The sequence below is a fragment of the Nylanderia fulva genome, unplaced genomic scaffold (assembly GCF_048542155.1).
Source record: "Nylanderia fulva isolate GAGA-0341 unplaced genomic scaffold, ASM4854215v1 Scaffold38, whole genome shotgun sequence".
NCBI lineage: Eukaryota > Metazoa > Arthropoda > Insecta > Hymenoptera > Formicidae > Nylanderia > Nylanderia fulva.
The window spans coordinates 1,088,419-1,111,015 of NW_028190455.1; the positions used below are offsets into that span (position 1 = coordinate 1,088,419).

Genomic DNA, 22,597 nt, shown 5'->3' on the forward strand with positions numbered 1-22,597 from the left:
AATTCCCTAGCGACTAATGGCATGTTCACAATTATTGCGACTAGAAATGCTAGCTAATCACCTTTCGTTATATGGATGTATTTAAAATTCCATTGGTCTAATTTTATTTTGTCCTTCCTTTTTTGTTCTTTTCTCTCTAATGCTTTGTTACAGACCATATATATTTGATTTTTACTTTAAATTTATCAAAATAAATTAAAATGCACAAAATATAATATTCTAACAATATTAAATGAATTAAATTATGACTAATACTATCTTTTATAATTAAAAATATAGAAAAAGAATATTTCTTTTTATTTATAAAAGTAGTTTTTGTGTATTTTTAAAAAATATCTTTATAGATATTTTAACACTATGTACTATTATATATTTTATTATACAATTTCTCTGTGTAATCTTATTTAATTTTGTTATTACAATATATGATAATGCAACAATTTATATGACTTAGCATCAATTTATAATTTCTTTTATTTACATTAAACACTTTTGTGTTACATGAATTTAATAAGTTGTTTAGAACTCTTAACACAAATAATAAAATGTAAGAAAATTATTTCTAATAAAATATATATATATATATATATATATATATATATTCTCTTTGCATATAATTATTTGTAATAATTAATACAATGAGAACGTATAATAATTAAATTATCATTTTATTGACTGTGAAATATTTTGCGTTTTTCTCTTAACAGATTTAACCAGTGCTTGCAATTCTGTCGATAGTTTTTCGCTTTTTGGTCTTTTACATTGTTTATTCTGAAAGATTTAAAACAATTTATATATAAAGTAATGTATAAACTGTTGCTAAAAAATATGTTTTACTTACATCTGCATGCGATTCATCGTTATCAACTCTTCTCTTTAACTTTTCATTGACTAAAGCTTCTGTACCCTTTGTCTTTCTATAATGTGAATCTGCAGGATCGATATTGAAGTGATGTGATGTAAACAAAGCGGCAAACCTTGAATCTTTAACGTTAACTTCAAAATCGTCATCTTTTATTTCCTCTTCCAAATTCTTCTTTTTACTGAGACGTTTTCGTTTGGATTTTGACATAGTAGCATTTTCTTCAATTTGCTTCATATTGAAATGCTTTTTACCATCCTCGTTTTGATCCATCAGTAATAATTCTAATTCGGCTTTACGTTGATTTTGTTCATGCTCATTCACTGAATCTGCATCAGTAGTTTTCTTATCTTTGTTTTTATTCTTACGGGATGATTTATTATTTCTAAATTTTTCTGCAAAATATTTATCATTTATATCTACATTAGGTGGCAAAGAGTCTTCTGAATCACTCTTTTGACTTTCCTCTTTAAGCTTCTTTTCTTCTCTCTTGGCTTTCTTTTTGGCTTTGCGTTTCTCTAGATATTGTTCAAAAGGCGTAAATTCTTCTTTATTCTTCATTTTTTCCTTGACCAATTTCTCAGTCTTTTCTTTGCTGCCTAAACCCCATGTAAATTCCAATTCGACATCTTTGTTCTTCTTTGCTTCTTCTTCTTCTTCAATAGATTTTAATAAAGATTTATATTTTCCAATTGGATCATTATTTACTTCTGATTCCAAATTATTCTCATTATAATTTTTTTCTGTTATGTCTTCCTTTTCCTCTGTAAAATATAACATCAAATATAGATTAAATAAATAACAGCATAATGATCTCATATACCTGAATCATCTTCGCTACCACTCGCTAGGTATGTTTGTAGATCGTTTTCATCAATATCTTGTAATTTTCCAGAATTTAACTTTTGAGTAAACTCTTGCCTATCTACATTTGTTTCATCCCATGTTAATTGAACTTTAACTTGTTGTAAAGCCGTTGTCGTAAATTGTCTTGGTTCGTATTTCACAGGTTCTGGTATCTCTTTACATATGTCTTTAGGTTCCTTCAACAAATATTCCATATTTGAAAATTATACGTTTTAACTAACTTTTTGAGACACTTATATATTTTGCATATTCTGATTTTCATAGATACCTGATCAAATGTCATATCATTTGGTATGAATCTGAGGTCTACTCTAGTTGCAGTCGATTCATATTCGATACCATCGCATTCTATATATACTTTATTGGCTGTTTCAGCAGAATCAAACTCAGCAACAGCATAATAATATTTTAATCGATTCAATTGATACTGTCTCAACTTCTCCATATGATATGTTGTACCTTCTTCATTCTAAAGAGACAATCACAGCACCAGTTAATGAAAGACATTACATTACCAAATTATAGAAAATATTTAAAAAACATTTTAAAAATATTTATTTCATACATCATCCTCGATTTCATCTTCAGTGTCAATATCTTTGTTTCTTAATTCTATTGGCCCACTAATCTCTTCCTCTTTCATTCGCTGCTGACCAAATTCTGATGGGTAAATCTAAAAAATTAATAAATTATAAAGCATAAATTTATAAAATTAAGATATACAATTATATATATAAAATTAATTATAATTATTATTTTATAATCATCTATTTTATTATTATATATTATTACCACAACTGAATGGATAAGTCCACCACTAGGTAAGAATGAATTTAACAAAATCATCAAGTCCACAGCACGTATTCTATCCCAATCCATATTACAAATGGCTAATCTATGTGTAATTTCATCTGTTGTTTCAGCTTCCTTGTCTAATTCACCCCAATTGTGTTCAATCTTTTCCTCGACATCTAAAAAAAATTAAGAAATGCAGATTAAAGATTAAATATGATATATTACTATATAAATGTGCAATAAAATAAAATAATACCACTAGCTTCAGATGATTCTTCTTCAGAGGAACTATCAGTCAACAAGACACCTTCACCTCTGGCATAATTTACACTCAGATCTTTCAATCTCTCTTTAATATTATTTGTAAGTTTGTTACTTTCATTTCCTCTTCTTTTATGCAGCTGTTTTTCATTTTCATCAAAATCCAATTTGGAAAATCCTTTTTGAACAGATTCATTCTCGTTATCATCTGAGGATTCATTATCAGATTCATCATTAGAACATTTCTCTTTTGCTTTCTTTGAATTATCCTTTACCTCCTTCTTTTTGCCATCTTCTTTAATAGTACATGATATAGATGCAGCTTCATCTTCGCTGCTAGATAGATCATAATATTTTCTGAGATTTTCAGTAGTGGTCTGATTAACTGGTCTACCACGTTTATCGACAGTATATTTTACCGTAAATTTTTTATCCTTAAACATGTCTTTGAATCGATGATCAATCTTCACTTTCCTTTCAGCTTTAGGAATGCGTCGAAATTTTGGATCTTTTGCGATATGCGCGAAACGCGCATCTTTCAACATTTCATCCATCGCTGTTGTTATTGTCAATCACCTTTTCAAATTAAAAATATAATAATCTTAATTCTGAAACTTTTGGATATACACAAATGTGCATACAATTGCAAAAGCTTGCATCCAAAACTACACGTGTCTCCACGACGAATTAGGTTAGGTTAAGTTAGGTCAGATTGGGATAAAGTAGCTCCAAATGAAACGATATGATTGGTCGACGCAAATTACGCACATGTGAGAGCACCTTAATAAGTTTTGTGTTTTAGTCTATTATTTTCTTTTATGCATTTTTACGATTTTATTTTTGATAAAAGAAACAAAGAAACTTTAAATAATTATATATAAGTAATATATATAATTCAATAATAAAAGTATTTGTAAAAAATGTCTTCTCTATAGTTAATTTTTTCAGATAAATTTATGATTAGGTATTGGTATTGTATATCAGAATTTTTTTACGCATTTTTTACTAAAATATACATACAGCTTAATCAGTACTTAAAGAAATATAATAAATAATGTTTAACGTTTTCAATTAAATGTATAATGTTTTTTTGTAAACATTTTAGTACAGAATGTACAAAATAAATAACATTGTATATCATACACTAACATAATATTAACTTAATGTTTATATTCACATACAATATATAAATATAAATACAATACAATGATTCTTTATAGTTTTCACCTTATAATCTTTCTAAAGAACGATAGCAATTAAATAAAACAGCAAAACTAATAGCTATATAAATGTATACTATTAACAGCTGCAAATATGTATTGTATTTAATAAATTGTGGAATGTATCTAAGTTAGATATACTATCACCAAGATGATGACTATACATGTGAAAGTCATACCGGCAACTAAAATAAATCCATCTTGTTTGGCTCTTTGTTCGATGAGCCTCATAGTAGTGTTGGAAAGGCCTAAGGTATTACCAATGTCTATCAAACGTTTGTGAGCTCCTTTCAATGTTAGTCTCTGAGATCTCAAATTATCCAGGACACTGCTTCCCTGATTTAACAGATCGTCTACACCATGAATAGCGTTGTGCATACTGCTATTATGTTGTACAGTATGATCGATTAATATGTCCACATGGTCGTTGCTGGTGAATTTTCTGGCAAGCAAGGCCTCCCTCTCTGCTTCTTCTCTTTGCTGACGTGCCATACGACTGCACAAGGAATTTAAGGCAGCTGCGAGATGACGACTGTCATATTTCAACTGATCCACTCTCATTCTGGCATTCTGCCTTTGCGACACAGGTCCCTTGAGGCATAGTACATCAAGACGCTCGCAATTGCTAAAGAAAGATACATGTAAATTTAATTGTTAGCGGAAACATCGGTTTTTTATGTTACATATAAAAAACCACAATGCATAATTTCTGACTACCTGTTGATAAGATTGAGTTTGCTCTCTATAATTTCCTTTATTTCCTGCAAATCTACGTTGGACGATTTTCTCTCCAACTGCGAGAAAAGATGCTGTGTTTCCTGTATTAATTTATTAGTTTGATGATATAGCGTTTCCATATTATTTGCACAGTCCAAATTTGTATTTATTTGACAATAATTTTGCAAATATTTTCACACGGTTGTATCATTTACGCTAACCAATGACGTGTGACGTGTACTAACCACGAAACACGAAACATAGAATAGATACTCTATATTTAAGCGAAAATCTAAAGATGTCGAACTGCATAGATAGAAATATAGACGATTGCTGATTGGCTATTCTCTTGGAATTTGTCCATCAAAATTTAGAATTCGACTGACCAATCGGAGACAGAGGATCTCTCCATTTTGATTGGTCGATCAGTGTTTCACTCTAGGTGAATATTTCCGAACACAATTTGAAATGCTGCTGCCCTCTGGTGCACTTTCTCGTTATTCACGCTTAACGTTCGCGCGTTTATCATCGTCGGTCCGCGAAAGTGAGTATTAATACGAGCGTGAATATTAATTAGTGCCTTTACATCGTGTTAATTATCGTATAAATCCGATCGCGTTGCTTGTGCTGACATTGTAATCTCAATCACGCGCGCGAAATTGACTTTTGGCCTTTGACTTCGTTGGGCGCAAATTTCGCTCGGCGAGTCGCTTTTCTCTCGAGGCCGCCAAAAGTTCGCGCGCGCGAGTTTCCGAGGATGGATCGCGAGAATATCGGGCGCTTTCGACGCAAAAATTTTACGAGTTTTTCGGCGTTGTCGAGCGTATTCTAAGCGGCTGATTACGCGTTTCCTGTCGAACTTCCGTGTCATCGTGTCGAAGTATCGTTACGCGACGAATTGTACTTGTATATATTCTCGTAAAAATCGTAGGTCGTTTCGATAAGAGTCGCGCCGCCATATTGTCGGTCAATTTTTTTTCGCCCCGAAATTTGCGATCGACGAAGAAATAATTGGAGAAGCTCCTGCGCGATTTCTTCGTCGTCAAATGAAGAAGGGGAGGAGGCCCGAGGAGGGGCATCGGGCAACAGCGGTGCAACTATATGGTAAATATAATTTATCTATTCTTTATCTATTATTTATTTTATTATTACTATTATTTTTATTTTTAATAAAAGGAACCCAATAAATAATTCTTTTTCGAAATATCAATTATTTTAAATTTTACTATATATTAATTTTCATGTATTTTTTACTTCACAGATTACGCAACTTCGCTGCTGCGCATCGTATCGGTGAGTCTCATCGATTTTTACTTTAATTTTAGGTAAGAATTTTGTGCAAATCTTCTCCAATTTTGAGAGAAAGAAATTGCTGTAATTTTGCATGCAAAAAATGTTTTGCATTGAAAGTTTGACGTAATTTTATAATATAAATTATTAAATTAATAATAAAAATTAATTTATATTATTAATTAATTATATTTATTGTGTTGAAAAACTAGAGAGTTATGAATCTGAACAATTTCAGAATTTTCAAATTATTAACGCAACAGCAGAGTTAAAATGTATAATGTTTATTTCTGTATCTATTCGATTCAAATACTAAATGTTTTTAAAATCTGTTGCGATATTATCAATAATTGGTTAATGTTTTTAATCTCTTTATTATTAATAATAGGCTATATCTTAATTTTTCTTGCGTACTTGTTTGATGAACATTTTATTTTTGTTAAAAGTATAAAAGCACGCATAAACTTAATATATAACATATACATTATACATATACATATACATTATATATAATGATTTGCACATTTATTCCAATTATAATTTAAAAGAATAGTGGAGAACATTATTATATATATATATTTAGATTATCATAAAATGTTTTAATAACTTCTTACATGAAATGTGCAATTAAATTTTAATCGATATTAAAATTAACATAAAAAACTTAACAATTTATGTTAATATATTTATCATTATTAATAATGAGCAATACGTTCTTTAATCGCTTATTGTAGCTTTGAATTTTCATCGGATGTACTACTTTTTATTTCACGGATCTACATTTTAGAATGAATTTTCCGCAAATGAAATTCACTTGCATTTGATTGGAGATTATTATAAAATGTTTTAATAACTTTTTACCCAAATTGTGCGATTAAATTTTAATTAATATAAAATTAACATAAACAATTTAACAATTCATGTTAATATTTATTATTATTAATAATGAACAGAGGGAATACGTTCCTTAATTGCTTGTAGCTTTGAATTTTCATCGAAATGTAAGTACTATATTTTTTATTTCACGGATCTACATTTTAGAATGAATTTTCCGCAAATAAAATTCATTTGCATTCGATTGGAGAGGAGCACTAAAGTTGCTCGTTATCCTATTTGTATACGTATGCAACTCTTTTGATACCGTTATGCACTACAAATAGAAAATGCCATAGCAAGCTAAAGCGCGCGAAGTGTCTTCCTGTGTCGCCAGGAATCTCGATCGTTGGTGGCATGCTTGGATATATTTCTTTTGCTTATCATAAATCATACACGGTGACACGGTACGTTATATAGTAGTGGCTACTGTAGTTATTCCCGTAAGACAAGAAAATCTATTATAAGGAATGCGTAATAATTGGGAACGTGAAAGGAAAAAACATTGACGTGATTTACAATGTAGAATAGTCCGCTCATAAATTATACGATAAAATCATCGCGCTGTTTTTTTTATTCAGAATATTTTTTGACTTTGATGCCTTTTGTATTAAATTTTATTTTTTTATGAATATAAAATTATTTTAGAGATTTTTAAAAGTCAAGGAAATATCAATTTTTATTTCATAAGTCTCATGAATTTAATTCTGCGCGAACTTGAAATCACTTTGTATATTGTCTAATCATTAGTTAAACTAATTAGGAATGTGTAATTATTAGAAATATAAAATATAGGAGGGCAGAAAAAAATTTATATACAATGACAAGACTTACAATATATAATAATCTAATAATAAATTATAAATACATGAATGCATATTACAACTATAAATACAAAAGATAAAAAAATGAGGATGAGTATCCATCTAGGTATATCGTGCGTACGTCTATACGAATTCAAAATTTATTCTTTCCTTAGACACGAGTCGGGCGACTGTCGATAGTTAAATCAGAAACAATGCGATCTTAAATTAGCATATTACGTCACGCTTCGCAATTGGATGCTGCAGGAAACGCATCGGTATCTTTTCAATGGTACTTTCGGATTTGCATTGCATTCACAAAGGTCAGGAGATTCCCGTGTAGAATCGCGATTGTCACAATATTTGCTCATCGATATATATCGACTTTCGGCTGCTGCGCGCATTTCGTCGTCTTCACGAGAGAGCGAAGATGCTCGGTTGAGGGGACCCACGAAGCAACGAGTAACGGTACATTACAGACTCATCGGAATTCACAGTACGCTCTCTCTATTCTCGACGTACGTATGTACGATGCAGGTTTTGTTACGAAGTCCGGTTTCTTCCAGAAGAGCAAACAGGGCAATGCGCCCGTCCATCGCATTTCAGGGGAAGAGACTCGAGTTGCGATACAAGCTATAAACAGGAAGTAGTGCGCCCGCTTTTGCCCCCGTGCATCGTCCTGATGATCTTGACCCTTTCTCTCTCTCTCTTTCTCTTCTCTCTCTCTCTCTCTCTCTCTCTCTCTCTCTCTCTCTCTAGGTCAGCAGGCTGAAGTCGATATGTATAGTGTCAGTGGTCATGATGACACACACCGGCAAATGGAGAACACTTATCGATGTTATTGCAATTGCTACTGATGAGTTAGACTCGATTTGTGCGCATTTCAGCTAAATAACGATAATTTAATACAGACTTTTATTAGCAACTTATTTATCAAAAAAAATTACAAGATATATAAATAATAAAAAAAATAATAAAAGATTATATATTGATTATTCTTCGCGTTAAACAAATTTACATATATATGTATAATTGAAAGGTACTTCTTGACGAGGAATAAATATGACATTTTGGATTAAATTATTGCCGAGGAAATATTACGCGCTACACTAAAATTAAATCTCGCTGTTGTGTCCCTTTTTTTGTGCAACCTATAGTATTAACTTGTGTCCGGGTTTCACCGTCCATTAAATATCCTCGAACGGCACGAAAAATCTGGTCGAGCAGGACGATTATATAAGTGTGAGATACATCGTAAAGATAAATTACACAGCGACGATCGCCCGTTCGGATAAGTCGCAATCCTCAACCGATTCCGCAAAACGCGTTCATCTTATTGCGGTGTAATAGCACGCGTGATATAACTTTATGACGACGTAAAAACGCTTAAGGGAGCCAGTGGATGATGCTCCTCCCGTCACCAGACGGTATACCCCCCAAGCTCATCTGAAACGCTATTTGCACCTGCTCGAAACCGGCTCAGGGAGGCGGCGAGTCTAGTGAACTCGATCAAATTCCGAGACCGGATTCCGCGAAACGCCGCGGCCGTCCACTGTCCCGATTTGCTTTTTCATTTGCCGGTGGAATAAGTGTCCTTTCGAGGTTTTTGGCACGAGAAAGATATAGAAGGATGAGAACAGGGAGGATGCTGACTCAAACCATATTTGCGCTTCAGCTATCCAGCACGGATAGAAACATTTTGTACTATAGGTCGATTTTGTTCGAGTGTATATTATCGTTTTCTGTCGAGGTATCGATAGATTATCACAGTGGAATGGTTCATAGCAAAAGTATAATAATTTTTCAGTGACTAAGTTTTCTGCTAACAGTCAACATCTATTTTTTCGTGCTCACTTCTGTCAGTTATACATTGTTCATCAAAACAATGGTTAATTTTGTCGGGGGTTTGCTGTAAATTTGATTTATTGTATTAATCTGATTACTTGAAAAGGGCTGCAATGACAGCCGAAACGTTGTAATTTAACCAATTTTTTAAATAAATTATTGCCAGTCTGGTCGACTTTAAAATTGGAGGAGAGATTTTTAATAATTTTTCATTAAGTTTTTTTAGGTATGAAACTTGAAGTAAACCTTTTGCAAATTATAGATTTGATTTATTCTTGTTTTGAATTACTTAATTTCGACAAGCAATGTATTTTATTTTTTCTCTGAAATAAGCTTTTTTACACGTTTAATATAAATTAAAGTCTTTATTCTTTTTAGGTAAAAAATTTTCTTTAAAATTGTATCAGGAGATTCAATTATATAATAATTTAATTTATATTTATTATTATACGCTGTATTTTGTATTTTTATAATAAAAAAACCTTTATATAAAAAACAAAATATAAAATATATGTGTAATATATTTTTTCTTAAATAGCATGAAGAGTAAATACGGTTCGAGTATTTGACGAATAGACTGATTCGACTTATTCGTCGAGTTTAGCCCAGAAAAGTACTCGAAAGTCTTGAAGTGATGTTATGTAAAAATTTATCATCGATGAAATCCATCAACTGCGTCAATAGTCTTGTCTTCCGTAATTCGGGTCAGACGATGGATTATTCGTTGCACATTATAATAATAGTTCGTCTAGGTCTTATGAATTGAAATGCAATGTCACAAATGCAGTACAACGCAAAGACACTACGATGAAGAGTGATTCATTTGCTAGAAATATTTCTTTCAAGAAATCTTCATTGCATTGTGTTCTAATTAACTCATTATTAGCCAAGCTTTCCATTTCGTGATTTTATTTCATTTTGACAAAATATCTGACTTCCAATTTCAAAGTCATAAATTTCCACAAATCTTTTTGATTGCAAAAATATAATATAAAATATAGAGCAAAAATATATTATATATTAAAGAAAAAATATAATTCAATTAAATCCGATAATCGATTAAAATAAATATAATTCTTTTGTAAAAAAGGAGATATATTTATTTCGACCAGAGTAAAATTCCACATATTTTGATTAGATTTCTCTTCAGAAATAAATCTAGCGTCGCATCGATGAAGATTGCCGAAGATATCATTCGAGGATTTTGGCTCAAAATCGCTCTATATCATTCCGGTAAAAGGCGAATTATTTGCAGCGAATCCCCTCGTTTCGGCGGAGAGACAGTCCGTGAATCTTGTGACATTTGCGATATTTGATGAGATTAGAAGCTCGGTACAGCTGGTGGCGTGTCGGTGGATGAGCTCGCCGTATTTCTCGGCTTGCAAACGCAACCGCTCTCTACCAGCACGTAATCCTGGCCGGTCAAGGTCACTGGACCCAGAGGAATCACCAGAAACAGGTACGGTACGTAGGTTTGCGTGCATTCGCCGTGAACCACGTCGCATTCCTTCGATCTGAAACAACGACCGATGAAAGATTCTACTGGGTTCGTTCACCGGACTTGTGTTTGGAGTTGTGTTTCCGCGAGAACTTTGATTCCGCGGTCTTCAAATACATAAGCATCGCTGACATAACTTCGGGTTTATAATAGACTTCGATAGCTTCGAGATGCTTGTAAAATTACGGAAAGTTATATGGCGTACGGTTGCGTGACACTCACAGGTGAAGTAATTTTTTCTTTTTGAGAAAGAGAGAGATCTTTTTAAATACATTCTCATGTTAGTATATAATTTTATTCCGAATATGAAGTTTTTTTAATGTGTACACTGAAAAGAAATTTGTTAACTTGACTAAATCGTTCTACTAAATATTTTTTTGTTAATATTAAACATAAAATATTAAAATTAAATATAACATATTAAATCTAACAAAATATATATTTGAATTAAATATTAATATATATTCAATTAACAAAATAGTAATTTAGTTGAACGGTTTCATCAAATTCACCATTTTTTTTTCAATGTATATTTCGATAGACGTTTCTCTTTAGTAAAAGTTTGAAGTATTCTTTTTGGTCGCGAGTGAGATTTCAACTTTAATTGCATTATAGATTCAATACGTACGTACATCTTCATTTATAATTAGTGATGTTTTATGCTATAGGCGAGCTACATTTGAGTTATCTTTAGGAAGGAATTTCGTGTAAAAAAAGGCTAAAAAAGTAGGCGTATGTCGATCACGAACACACAGTCGTAAACCAGTTCAGCCTACTGTGCCACATTCGAATTAATTCAGCGAGCAGACGGCCCAAGTGAATTTCAATCTGGCCCGATATCCCGCTGCTTTCTTATATAAATCACTGTTTAAAATTTCGTGCAATATATTGCATCGATAAATATTGACCGCAAACACGAATCCCATCTACATAAATTAACTGCAGAAATCGTATTGTATGCCTAGCAAGGCGCCTATATAGGGTGTTCCAAATCATCAGATATTTTACAGGTGAATTCGCAATCAATTTTTGCTTTGCAACATTTCCAGGCAAGTCTACAAAGATATTTTTTTCGTCGCAAATAGAAAAACTTGTCGTGTAAGGAGAGAAAATGCGAGCAGTCTATTTAGAAATTAAACATTAAAATAATTTATAAAAATTTTTAAGCTAATTACAGGCTTGCTAAAAATTTAATGTACACTATTATGATACTGGGGTGAATGCAAAAATTGATTTCAAATTCTCCAAAAGTCTCAGTCATGTATACAATATACTCACTCGCAGACTTCAAAAACAACCTGTTGCAAGAGATCAGGAAACTTTTGAACGATCGTTACCGGTTGTCCACTAGTAAGGCTGATGCCGTACATAGGTGCCGTGGTGTTGTACCTCGTTTTGCAGAGTCTGGCGGGCGATCCGCAACTTTCCTTCGTGGAAAACGACCGGCCTGAAAACCCAGTGATGATTACTTCGTCGCTATGTAATTTTTCTTGTAATACGCCTCGTAATATGCAATTATAATATAACATGCATTATAATGTACTTGACGCTGGTTATCGTATTTTCTATATGCTATACTTATATACGCAAATATCTATATTTAACGCATAACGTTATTGCGGTTTATCGACAGCACCAGAACGTTATAATACGGTATATTGCGAGATGGTCCCGTAATAGTACGGGATTGGTCCCTATGAAATTATGAAGATTTAAGCAGCGTCAAGTATATATTAAATATTTTATTATATAAATCAATTTGTTTCCATAGCACGCGAAGAATGTCATATTGCTTAAATTTCGATTTGCTTTTGCTATTGGGACCAAAGATAAAATTACAAATAATAAATACTCTCTCTTGCTTCTCTCTTTCTCTCTTTAAATAAAATAATATCTCCTTTTTTCACGAAATTTTCATAGAAGATTTACAATATTTTTTTGATGTAAATAAGATATATTTTTATATAATATATTCTCATATATCTTATTCTTTTAAATATTGAAATATAAATCTGTAATGATTGATTTATTGAGGCATAGCACTGTATCAAATTTTTTGCTCGAACTTGGCATAATTATCGAACGATTCATATCTTCGATTGAGTTTACCGTGGTTGAACAATTGGATCAAGATTCGCTCTCGGAATCAGCAGTCTTCGTCGGGGATAACATCCCGAGGAACATACACGTACGTACACTCGAAACGACGAGTGGGTCGTCGGCGGGTCCCGTTATGAACACAACGATAACTGTATTGGTCGGATAACACGGTGCCTTATTACCCGGTCCCGGAGTTGGTGCACCGCACCAGCTCGATTATCGAGAGGATCGAGCACCTGGATCAGTCGCGACTTCCCACAATCGGAAAACTCATCGCGGCGGATCATCTCGGCCGCGCAAATTTCGCAGAAACCCCGGCGTCGATCGGTCAGGGAACACGAAGCGATTGGAAGCGGGTTTTCGTGTCATAAGGACAGCTGCATAACTCAAGGCTGCAGGGCACCATGAGCAAGCCGCGATCGTAAACGGCTGTACATGTCGGTCGTGGTATCTACCTCCGCGACTGGCCGTTCTAATTTTCGTGAAGGCCTCAAACGTTAAGCGTCGCGAATTTTTTCGCAGTTTGTGTGGGAATAGTGTCGTTTTACACAAATATTAAAGCAAATATACGCGCGCGCCTCTCGGATAATTTGCATTCCCATAGCAATTCCGCATTTGATTGAGCAAGATTTCACGATAGATTCTAGATAGATCCTAGATAGATCTCAAGATCCGCTTTGAAAGTTTTTTTTATTCGAACATAATGTAGTATTTCCTTTCTATCTAAATTTCATGTCTGCTTACACGTACAGATAGTAATTTAAATATATATATAATTTATAGATTACATTAAACTTAATTTTGTTAAAAAAATTGATAGCATACATTGCTTTCTTCAAAATTAAAAGAAAGAGAGAAAGAGAGAGAGAGAAGTGATAACATTTATTATTTTTATTAATTTATGCTATTCTATATTTTTATTCGTGTAGACTATCGAATAATAATTTTCGAATATTGCACATAAATCGATTAATGAAAAATTAACGAGTTTACAAACTTAATTTCTCTAGCGGATCATATAGTTCTCTATATATGCAAGCATTTATTTAAATAAAAATATGAAAAATATCTTAATAATTTCGCGAGCAAATATACTACTTTAGAGGGTCGAGATAAAGCAGGATTAATGTCTCGCGCGATTTTTGGAAGCAGCAGAGGAAACGCTGCGTGTTCAGATGAAACTCGCGGAACACACGTTGCGTTCAAACACGGGCTCACCATTTCGAGAATTTCCGGCGATGGAATAATCTCCGCGGGCCGTTTTGTAGTTGTACAAAAGTGCCTGCCTTGTCCGTTCGGGATCAATCGTCCGTGGCTGTCCGTGCGATCGCGCGGTTCGACTACTGCCCGGCCAGAAATTCTTGAAGCTCCTCGATATCGCGGTTCTGCAAGAACGGTACATATACTATCTGTTGCACTCTTTGCCTAGAGAGCCATTACATCTTTTTCTCTTATATGCTACCAATTAATTGGTATTTATATATAGCCTGATTTTTTAACTCAAGTCTAATGAGTCTCTCAACATCGTATATACTTAATTCATTCATGTTTTCCTACCAGAAAGATCGATTAAAGTGGAAAATCGTGAATAAAATATTTATACGCTAAATATCTATTTTCAGTAATAACAGTTCGATTTAAAAAATTTTTGATAATAGCGACAGATTTTTGCAGATCGATTAAACATATATGATTGTAAATGATCAAATATGAACAATTTTTTGCATTCTATTTTTCTGAGATTTTCTGTGCTAGAAATTCGTTTCAATCATAATTTAAAAATATAAAATTTTGCCACTTACGAGGGATATTCCATATTATTTGGTCCTATACAGTCATTCGGATCGGTGAGTGCGTCGCCCCAAACATATTTTAGACCTAGGCCGTTGCCCTCGCATTTCTTGGCGTCATATGCATGCGTAAACGCCGTAATAATAAGTATCAGACCGAGATACCTGGACATCTGAAATAACAAAGAAAGTATATGTTAGAGATTCAAATATTTTTACATGCATTTTAGAAATACACCCCTACAAATAATTGGATATATTTCATGACGCATTCTTTTTTGACATATGTTTAATATCTTGAAGAATTTTTATACCGATCTCTACTTTCAAAATTTGAAGAGAAAATCATTGTTGACAGCTTATATTGATTATAAAATAAAATTATACGTATAAATTGTAGCTTGAAATGTACATATAATGATTTTGACGGACACAATTAATTTATTAGTTTGTATTGCTTGAATTTAAAGTGACTGTGCGTGGAGATATATAGCTATATTTGACATTGGGTCTCTCTTACATTGTACATATTCCAATATTTTATTCGTAGAGTGGTAGACCGCAAACGTAACGTGACAGCTGCATTAGATAAAGTGATAGTCGCGTCAGGGGAAGCTACGCGCCGCGAGCGAAATCTTGCCGGTAAATGACATTATCTTTTTGTTAATAAAGATTGATATCGCTGGCGATGTGAACTGCGATGCTGCGTCAGCATGCGTAGGCAGGATAAACACGAGCGAGCGAGCGAACAATCTAAGAACTCGAGTTCGCGAGAGGTCAAGAGCAAGAGTAAATGACACAAGCAGGTGTGAGCATACTTTACAGCTTGGAAATTTCGCAATAGCTTTCTGAATTAAAACAGTTGTATGGAGCAGTAAGTCAGACTGCTTTCGATAGACATTCTTCAATATAATTAATCACGAAAAAATTAGCTACTATAGTTAAATTTTAGCTGTCCCTATATTACATATAAAATTTAGTGATCATACCTAAATTCTAAAATTTGGCTAATTTAAAAAAATTAACTACCATAACTAAATAGTTGTTTCTATAGTTTAACAGAGAATTCTATAGCTAAAATATTAGTTATATTTATAGCTAACTATGATAACTAATAAATATTTTTTAGCTATAGAATTCTCCGTTAAACTATAGGGACAACTAAAATTTAGTTATGGTAGCTAATTTTTTTCATGATATACATATAATTAAACATTTTCTTATACAAAAAAATTATTTACACTCCTTATGATGAGAACTATCGATCTTAACAAGTATAATGAGTGAAAGAGGGATACAAAATTTTATTTTAGATAATTAATTTTTCCAAAGACAGAAAGAAATATGATTAAAAATTCCTTTTTCTATAGTTATGTTTTTATTTGTTCATTTTGCTAAGACACAGCATTTGAAAGTGATTACAAAGTGATTAGAGTTTCTTCTGGAGCTTCTTCAGAGAGAAGATTCTCTATAAGATTCTATATATACTGGCCGCAAAAAGACTATTATTTTACCGAGAAGCGGATATATTATGGCTGATTCCCGTTTGTATTCGGTCATATTTTCTCAGTTATCGCGATATATATCGCTCTAATTAATCCTGTTTACGGTACGAACACCGTACGTAAGTACGCGCAAGCAACGAGTAATTTGATGTAACGGATGATCGTCGGTTTGCCTTCGGGAAATCACCGGTTCTTACGGGGCTAGCCATCATTTCCCTCTCGGAATCCGCGTCGAAAGGATTTCCGTTTCGCAGGTGAAGTTCACCGTGAAAAGAAAAAAAAATCGCGTCGACCAGGTATTCTTTTTCCTTTCGCGGCGTTTCGTACATGAAAATTGCAATGTTTACAAGGGAGAGAAAAAAGATATATATAGATGAAAAGATAGAGAAAGAGAGTAAACGTGAATTAAGAATAATTAATTGCGATCGCATAATCGATGCACGACTCCCTATATGCAATTCGGGGTTTCTAGGTTGTTGCAAATCCGTTATACCGCTTATGTATTCGCTATTACGACGAGTGAAAGCGATTGGAAAGAAGCTCGTTGATCGCGTATTTTGATTGCGATTTTCATACGTGCCCGCGTTACCAACGCGGAATAATAAGCGAGGAATATTGCTTTTCAACGTGCGCGTGTTGATCCGAGTCCTCGTCTGGCGAACGCAATTAACCTTGACATGATTAAGAGCTACTGACCAGCTATCACATAGATCCGCTTTTCTTTTAAAAATAACTTAAAAATTAAAAAACAAGAATTTTTAAAAAAGTTATAATGACATTTGAATCATAGTTTAAATGTGTGCAAGTAGTTTTAATTTTTAAAAGTCTGAATATTTTTACTAAATTATTATTTCTAGATGGCGGATTATTATTTCTAGATAGACCCTCCTTTAACTTGATAATTTTTAATCAAAGTCTTTCTCTAACAATAAGTAATATCATGATAACTTTTCTTTGAAAAAAAAATTTAATCAGAGAAGTTTAAATGTCTCTGTATTTCTATATAATTTTTTTTTCAAAACGATAAAATTTCCTGCGAATCTAAAATTTGATTTTCTTCCTTTCTATAGATTATTTAATAGATCCTGTGTTGCGAAAAAACTGTACCTATACTTTTGTGATGTATATAAAAATCGTTCAGATTTTCGTATTTTTCAGATTTACTGCTCTGCACAACTATTTCAGAAAGCTATTGCAAAATTTTCTACCAGGCTATATGTTCATACCTTGTGTCATTTACTCTTGACCTCTCGCGAACTCGAGTTCTAACAATAAGATCGCAATATTATCGAATCGTGAAGTGTATAAGTCGAAAAAATCTTGAAAAAAAATTCTTCTAGAGAGAACGATTTAGCTATATTTAACAGACACATTTCAATAACAAGTCCACAGAGAGTAGAAGAGAGAGAGCAAGGAAATCATTAGCGGATACCGTCCAAGGTTGGTCAATGGCCGTGACCGTCCATGTGCGTTCGCGCGTACATATACCTGTTACCTCGACAAATCCTTGATCCTCAGCATCGATTCTCCTCGATCTCTCTCTCCATCGCGTATATATCCGCGAAATCGTAATACGGCTTACAAACTCCACGAATTGAGTTCCATTAACGATATCGAGAGAAAATTGGTACGCGGAGATCGATGAACCGTTATGGCCTGGCGCATGAAAAAAGCGTTCAAGATGTATGTGTCGACGTTAAGAGTTCGAAAGAGAAGGACAATAATTGCCGGTACGGCTACGTGAATCCGCGCAACAATATGATTACTTCTTTCGTTATACGAGCCAAAGTTCTCCCCCGAGGAGTCCGTGCGCGAATCTGATTACTCTTTCCGCTCCATCGCTCGCTTTTGACATTATATCCCTGGTCCTGGGAAGCGAAACAACGACCAGAGCCGTGTTTCTTTTTGCGGATGCGAAAAAGGCGCTCGATCAGCGCTCGATTAATGTTAACGATTAATCAAAGTCCCGTCGTGGCGCTTCCCGTAGCGCGGTTCATTTTGTGGATCAGGAAAGGATCGATATCGAATAGAAAGAGAGAGAGAAGAGAACTAATTCGATCTCGCGACCGTGTCTTCCGTTCCGATACGTCCCGCTGTATAACGTTACTTACTCCACCGTTGCGACCTTGCGGTTAATTAAAAGCGTTCTCACGCGCTCTTCTTGGATCCGCGATGCGGATCGGACAAGCGCGCCGGCTCTTTTTACGGTCTCTCGCTTCGCCCTGGATTTTCGCACGAGAATCACGGGTGAGACGGGTCGCGCATACGCGATTTTGATTATCTATATAGTTTCGAATTTACACAATATTCTGTCTGGTCAGGATTCCGAGAAAATACGAGTCCGTTAATGAGAAAGAAATCTCACAGTCGCGAATCGGGACGTCGATGAGTTGACAAATACCTATATAGATGATGCTATATAATATAGTTCTTGGAAGATCGAAATATATATTTGAGACTCTTTTACACTGCACATATTCTCTTCCGCGATATGTATTTATAAATTATAATAATTTATTTATTTATTTTTTTTGTTAAAAAAACATTTGTGTTAATTATTCAGACATAGAACCGCTGAGAAATTCAATGTAATTTTTACATGTTCGAGAGAACTTATCAAAGCAAAGCTAATTAAGATCAGCAAATTATATTTATAGAATTTTTAAATAATATCTAATTTAATAAAAAAATTCTATCATTATGTCAAAATATGCCTGGGTAAATGATTATCAAGAGGAAGTGACGTACACGTGGGAATCGTCTGAACTCGAGAACCCGCGATCGAAAGATTTCCGCCGGCTCCACGCTGGCGGCGATTTTGGATGGAGACGCTACGATTATTTCCAAGTAAAGATTTCTCACGTCATTCTGTTTAATTCTTCTTTCGACTGGGTATAAAAACGGATTATTGACAAATTTAAAGTCGTCCTCTGTGTGTCTCTTCTCATCCTTACGATACGTGATAGATTAACGTTGTAAGTCGTAGAATACATTCTTAAGAAATGTATTTTGTAAACAGATTAGATATATATATTTTCTATATACTACCTTATTGTTTTAACAGAAACCGATAATTAATCAAATATTCTGTTCCTCGCGTCTATCTATTTTACAAAAATGGAACAATTTTGTTTGGAACAATCATTGATGTGAAATAAAAAAAATATAAGTAATTTTTTGAGATAATTTTTCGGATAGTTTCTCTTTTCCAGAACAATACATGATAATTATAATTAATAAAATATATTTTTGAGATCCTCCCCAAATTTTTCACAATTATTATCGCTATTATATTAATTTACTAGTAAAACATTTAATCTATATTTATTCTTGCATCTGTTTTTTCATCAATATCCAACAATTCGCTTTATATTTATTTTATACGTATTTTTTCCTCATTAATGAGAAGTTGGATTAAGGAACGAATTTACGCTTTTGCTTGCTTTAAGGAACAGATGGTCTCTATGGTCCATATGCGTTAACAAATCTAACGGTAATGTTGAATCGTCCAAAACGTCGTTTCCTCTTGTATGTAAGTCGGATTTTATCGAGGGTACTTGGGTTTACTTATCCTCTTACTCTTATAACGGTATACATGTTTCGGTGATTCATTTCGTGAATAAATTATTATAACTGTCGTATCGCGTGTAAGACTGAAATTCTTTCTTCATCTTGCGATGTTATATGAAATGAGCAATCGCATGTTTGTTTCATTTTATAAGCAGAGTATTTTATAAAAGGCAAATGAAAAAATAAATTACATCAGATGCAAATGCATTTTTGACATTAAACAATACTTTTTCAAAAATTAATACTATAATAAATTCTAAAAGATTTTAAAGAATATAAAATGTCTTGATTAAATTTGGCAAGTCAATATATTTTTTATTTAGTATCAGCAAAAAAATATATGTAACTCAGTTTCGTTTTGCAATTTTTCTTGTCGGTCGCTGATTATAGAATTTTTGACTTTGAATTCTTTATAAGGAGGGGAAGCGATGAGATTGAATTGTAAATTTCGCATAAAACCATTCTGTCTCGAGAACAATTCGCAACTTGCAGCTGCATAGCTAAACGTCATGAATTTTATGTGTTGCGGATAATAAACTTTAAAGCACCCGGCCTCAGACTACATCGTGGCACTCTGTCATGAATCGTCTGTCTTGAAACGTTTCGACTTGTCTACCTTGTAGATTGTTTTTGTAGCCCGCGTAAATTTTGTGCGAGGGATGTTTGGGACCAATCTACATACACGTGCTAACTTAGAGGACATTTTTCTTTGTCGCAAACTCTAGGCAAACGAAATTTATTATATCTTCGCAAAAATCGATTAGCGCCGATGATGTTTAAATTAAAATAAATGAAAAAAATTTGTTTACTATTACTCACCGTGAGGAACATTTGTTTCGATTGCGTTACAAGTCCTTTCTCGGCCCGTCCGGCGACCTCCACGTTACATTAAAATTGACCGGAACGTCCGTGAGATATATCGGTATGAATTAAAAATAAATAAATAAATAAATAAATATCAAAAAAGGGATTATGAAAATTACACACAAGTCTCTCGTTTTTTTCTCTTTTTCTCAAGCACCGTTCATGTCACTGCACCGGATGTCGAGTGAGGTCGAGCACCTCCGTCCTCGCAGGTGGATGTCCAGAGGTTGACTGTAGAATCGTAAGTAACCGCTCTCTGTGCTTGGGCAGCGAGTCGGGGTAAAAGAGGGGACCTCTCTTTCTCTTTCTTTCTCTCTGGCTGGGAATATTGGCCTCTATTCTGACTCTAAACCTTTTTCCGCCTTCTGATGAAGAAAGATGATCCGGTGTGAAAGAGGGTAGCCTCCGTTGCGGCTCCTTTTTTCAGGCAGGTCAGTGCAGATCAGGCAACGCAGAGTAAGCGAAGTTCCTTTCGTAATAGGATTGAGAGAAAACTATGAGTCATTTAGAAAAATTATCTAGTTCTTAAAAAAGAGGCAATCAATCAATTTCCAATTGAAAAATTTGCTGATTAATGTTATATAAGTATTTCGCTATAGATATTAATATTTTGAAAAATGCAAACTTTACGATTAATGGATAAAGATTTAACACTCAGCATGACAAAAATTCTGACTTGATAAAATTTTATGTTATAAAGGAACATGAAAGAAACTCATGTTTTCTCGAACAACTTTTAGAATCTTCTTATTTATATTGAAAATAAATCGCACAGTTAGAGAAAGCAAGAGAATCTATTTGAAGACTGATTGAATATATCTATGCACTTTTAAAATCAATTTAAAAATTATGTTAAAGCATAATTCTTTTTATCTTCCCGCGTAAAGCGCGAGAGTATGATACGATGATCTAACGTTTCATATTCTTTTGACTTTTGTATCATTATTATATTAATATCTAATATAAATTATATAGTATAATAAATACAATAGACTATTCAGTATATTCATAATCGAAAAATAATTATTATTAATTTAACTTTTCATACATATTATTCTTATATAGAAGAAATACACGAGATGTTCCTCTTTTCGTTAAAACAAAAAATACCTTAATTTTTTATATAATTAGCATTAAAATCATTAACATAATATAAAGTTCTACTGTTTAAAAAATTTTCTTTTTTTAAATTTCATTACAATTAATAAATTAACAATATTGAAATTAATAGATTTACGTAAAACAAATTATATCTTATGTTCATAGCATAAATTGCATTTTGAGCTAAAATTACAAAGGTTGGACAAATGAACATAAAATAGATTTGCCTTCTAATGATTATTTTTTCTTAACATGTGTGTGAATAAAGAACAAAAAGTAAGTAATACTGAGCTGTTATTATGCTGATTCATCTCCCAGAAATTAGAATCTATAAAATCTATTGCCACCGAATATTTTACTCGTTTCAGAAAGAATATACACATATACATGTCATTATTTATCTGATCACACATTTCAAAATATATTCTTGCGGTGTATTGTTAGTTTTATGCAAACTCTATTGCTTCTTATCATTAACAATCAAATTTTTAAATCAAATAGTGCACAACATTATTTTATGAATATCAGCGATCAGCGATTACGAGCATGTTGAGTATGTGGTTTTGTCAAATATATACTGCATAATAAAACGACAAATAAAATAAAATAAGGTGATCGAGTACGCAAAGTTTCTCC

The 22,597-nt window shown here is 33.0% G+C and overlaps 3 protein-coding genes across 4 annotated transcripts; all 3 read right to left on the reverse strand.

The window, feature by feature from the left end:
* Positions 1-647: 647 nt before the first annotated feature.
* Positions 648-3,494, reverse strand: LOC114929700 (ESF1 homolog). Its single transcript, XM_029301350.2, has 7 exons — positions 2,781-3,494; positions 2,522-2,700; positions 2,295-2,402; positions 1,998-2,198; positions 1,686-1,905; positions 842-1,626; positions 648-771 (listed from the first exon to the last, which is right to left on the reverse strand). Exons 1-7 carry the CDS (start codon positions 3,337-3,339, stop codon positions 664-666), a joined length of 2,160 nt encoding a protein of 719 aa, XP_029157183.2. The 5' UTR covers positions 3,340-3,494; the 3' UTR covers positions 648-663.
* A 348-nt stretch (positions 3,495-3,842) lies between these two features.
* Membrin (Golgi SNAP receptor complex member 2) lies at positions 3,843-4,969 on the reverse strand. The gene is made up of 2 exons (XM_029301591.2): positions 4,723-4,969; positions 3,843-4,630 (listed from the first exon to the last, which is right to left on the reverse strand). Exons 1-2 carry the CDS (start codon positions 4,860-4,862, stop codon positions 4,132-4,134), a joined length of 639 nt encoding a protein of 212 aa, XP_029157424.1. The 5' UTR covers positions 4,863-4,969; the 3' UTR covers positions 3,843-4,131.
* Positions 4,970-7,706: 2,737 nt separating this feature from the next.
* LOC114929835 (uncharacterized) lies at positions 7,707-21,113 on the reverse strand. 2 transcript variants are annotated; one of them, XM_029301519.2, is made up of 5 exons: positions 20,984-21,113; positions 14,934-15,094; positions 14,350-14,516; positions 12,310-12,478; positions 7,707-11,047 (listed from the first exon to the last, which is right to left on the reverse strand). In XM_029301519.2, exons 2-5 carry the CDS (start codon positions 15,092-15,094, stop codon positions 10,855-10,857), a joined length of 690 nt encoding a protein of 229 aa, XP_029157352.1. In that variant the 5' UTR covers positions 20,984-21,113; the 3' UTR covers positions 7,707-10,854. The 2 variants fall into 2 exon arrangements, with proteins under 2 accessions (XP_029157352.1, XP_029157347.1); XM_029301514.2 differs by having other exon boundaries at positions 20,816-21,113.
* Between the last annotated feature and the right edge of the window lie 1,484 nt (positions 21,114-22,597).

Coding starts and splice junctions, on each gene's coding strand:
- LOC114929835 (XM_029301514.2), bottom strand. Junction 14,517..14,933: donor AATAATATGGAATATCCCTC/GTAAGTGGCAAA, acceptor CCGTTCTTGCAG/AACCGCGATATCGAGGAGCT. Junction 11,048..12,309: donor GTTGTTTTTGAAGTCTGCGA/GTGAGTATATTG, acceptor TCGTTGTTTCAG/ATCGAAGGAATGCGACGTGG.
- LOC114929700 (XM_029301350.2), bottom strand. CDS start 3,339: ATGGATGAAATGTTGAAAGATGCGCGTTTCGCGCATATCGCAAAAGAT. Junction 2,701..2,780: donor AGAATCATCTGAAGCTAGTG/GTATTATTTTAT, acceptor AATTTTTTTTAG/ATGTCGAGGAAAAGATTGAA. Junction 772..841: donor ACGATGAATCGCATGCAGAT/GTAAGTAAAACA, acceptor TAAATCTTTCAG/AATAAACAATGTAAAAGACC.
- Membrin (XM_029301591.2), bottom strand. CDS start 4,862: ATGGAAACGCTATATCATCAAACTAATAAATTAATACAGGAAACACAG. Junction 4,631..4,722: donor AAACTCAATCTTATCAACAG/GTAGTCAGAAAT, acceptor ATCTTTCTTTAG/CAATTGCGAGCGTCTTGATG.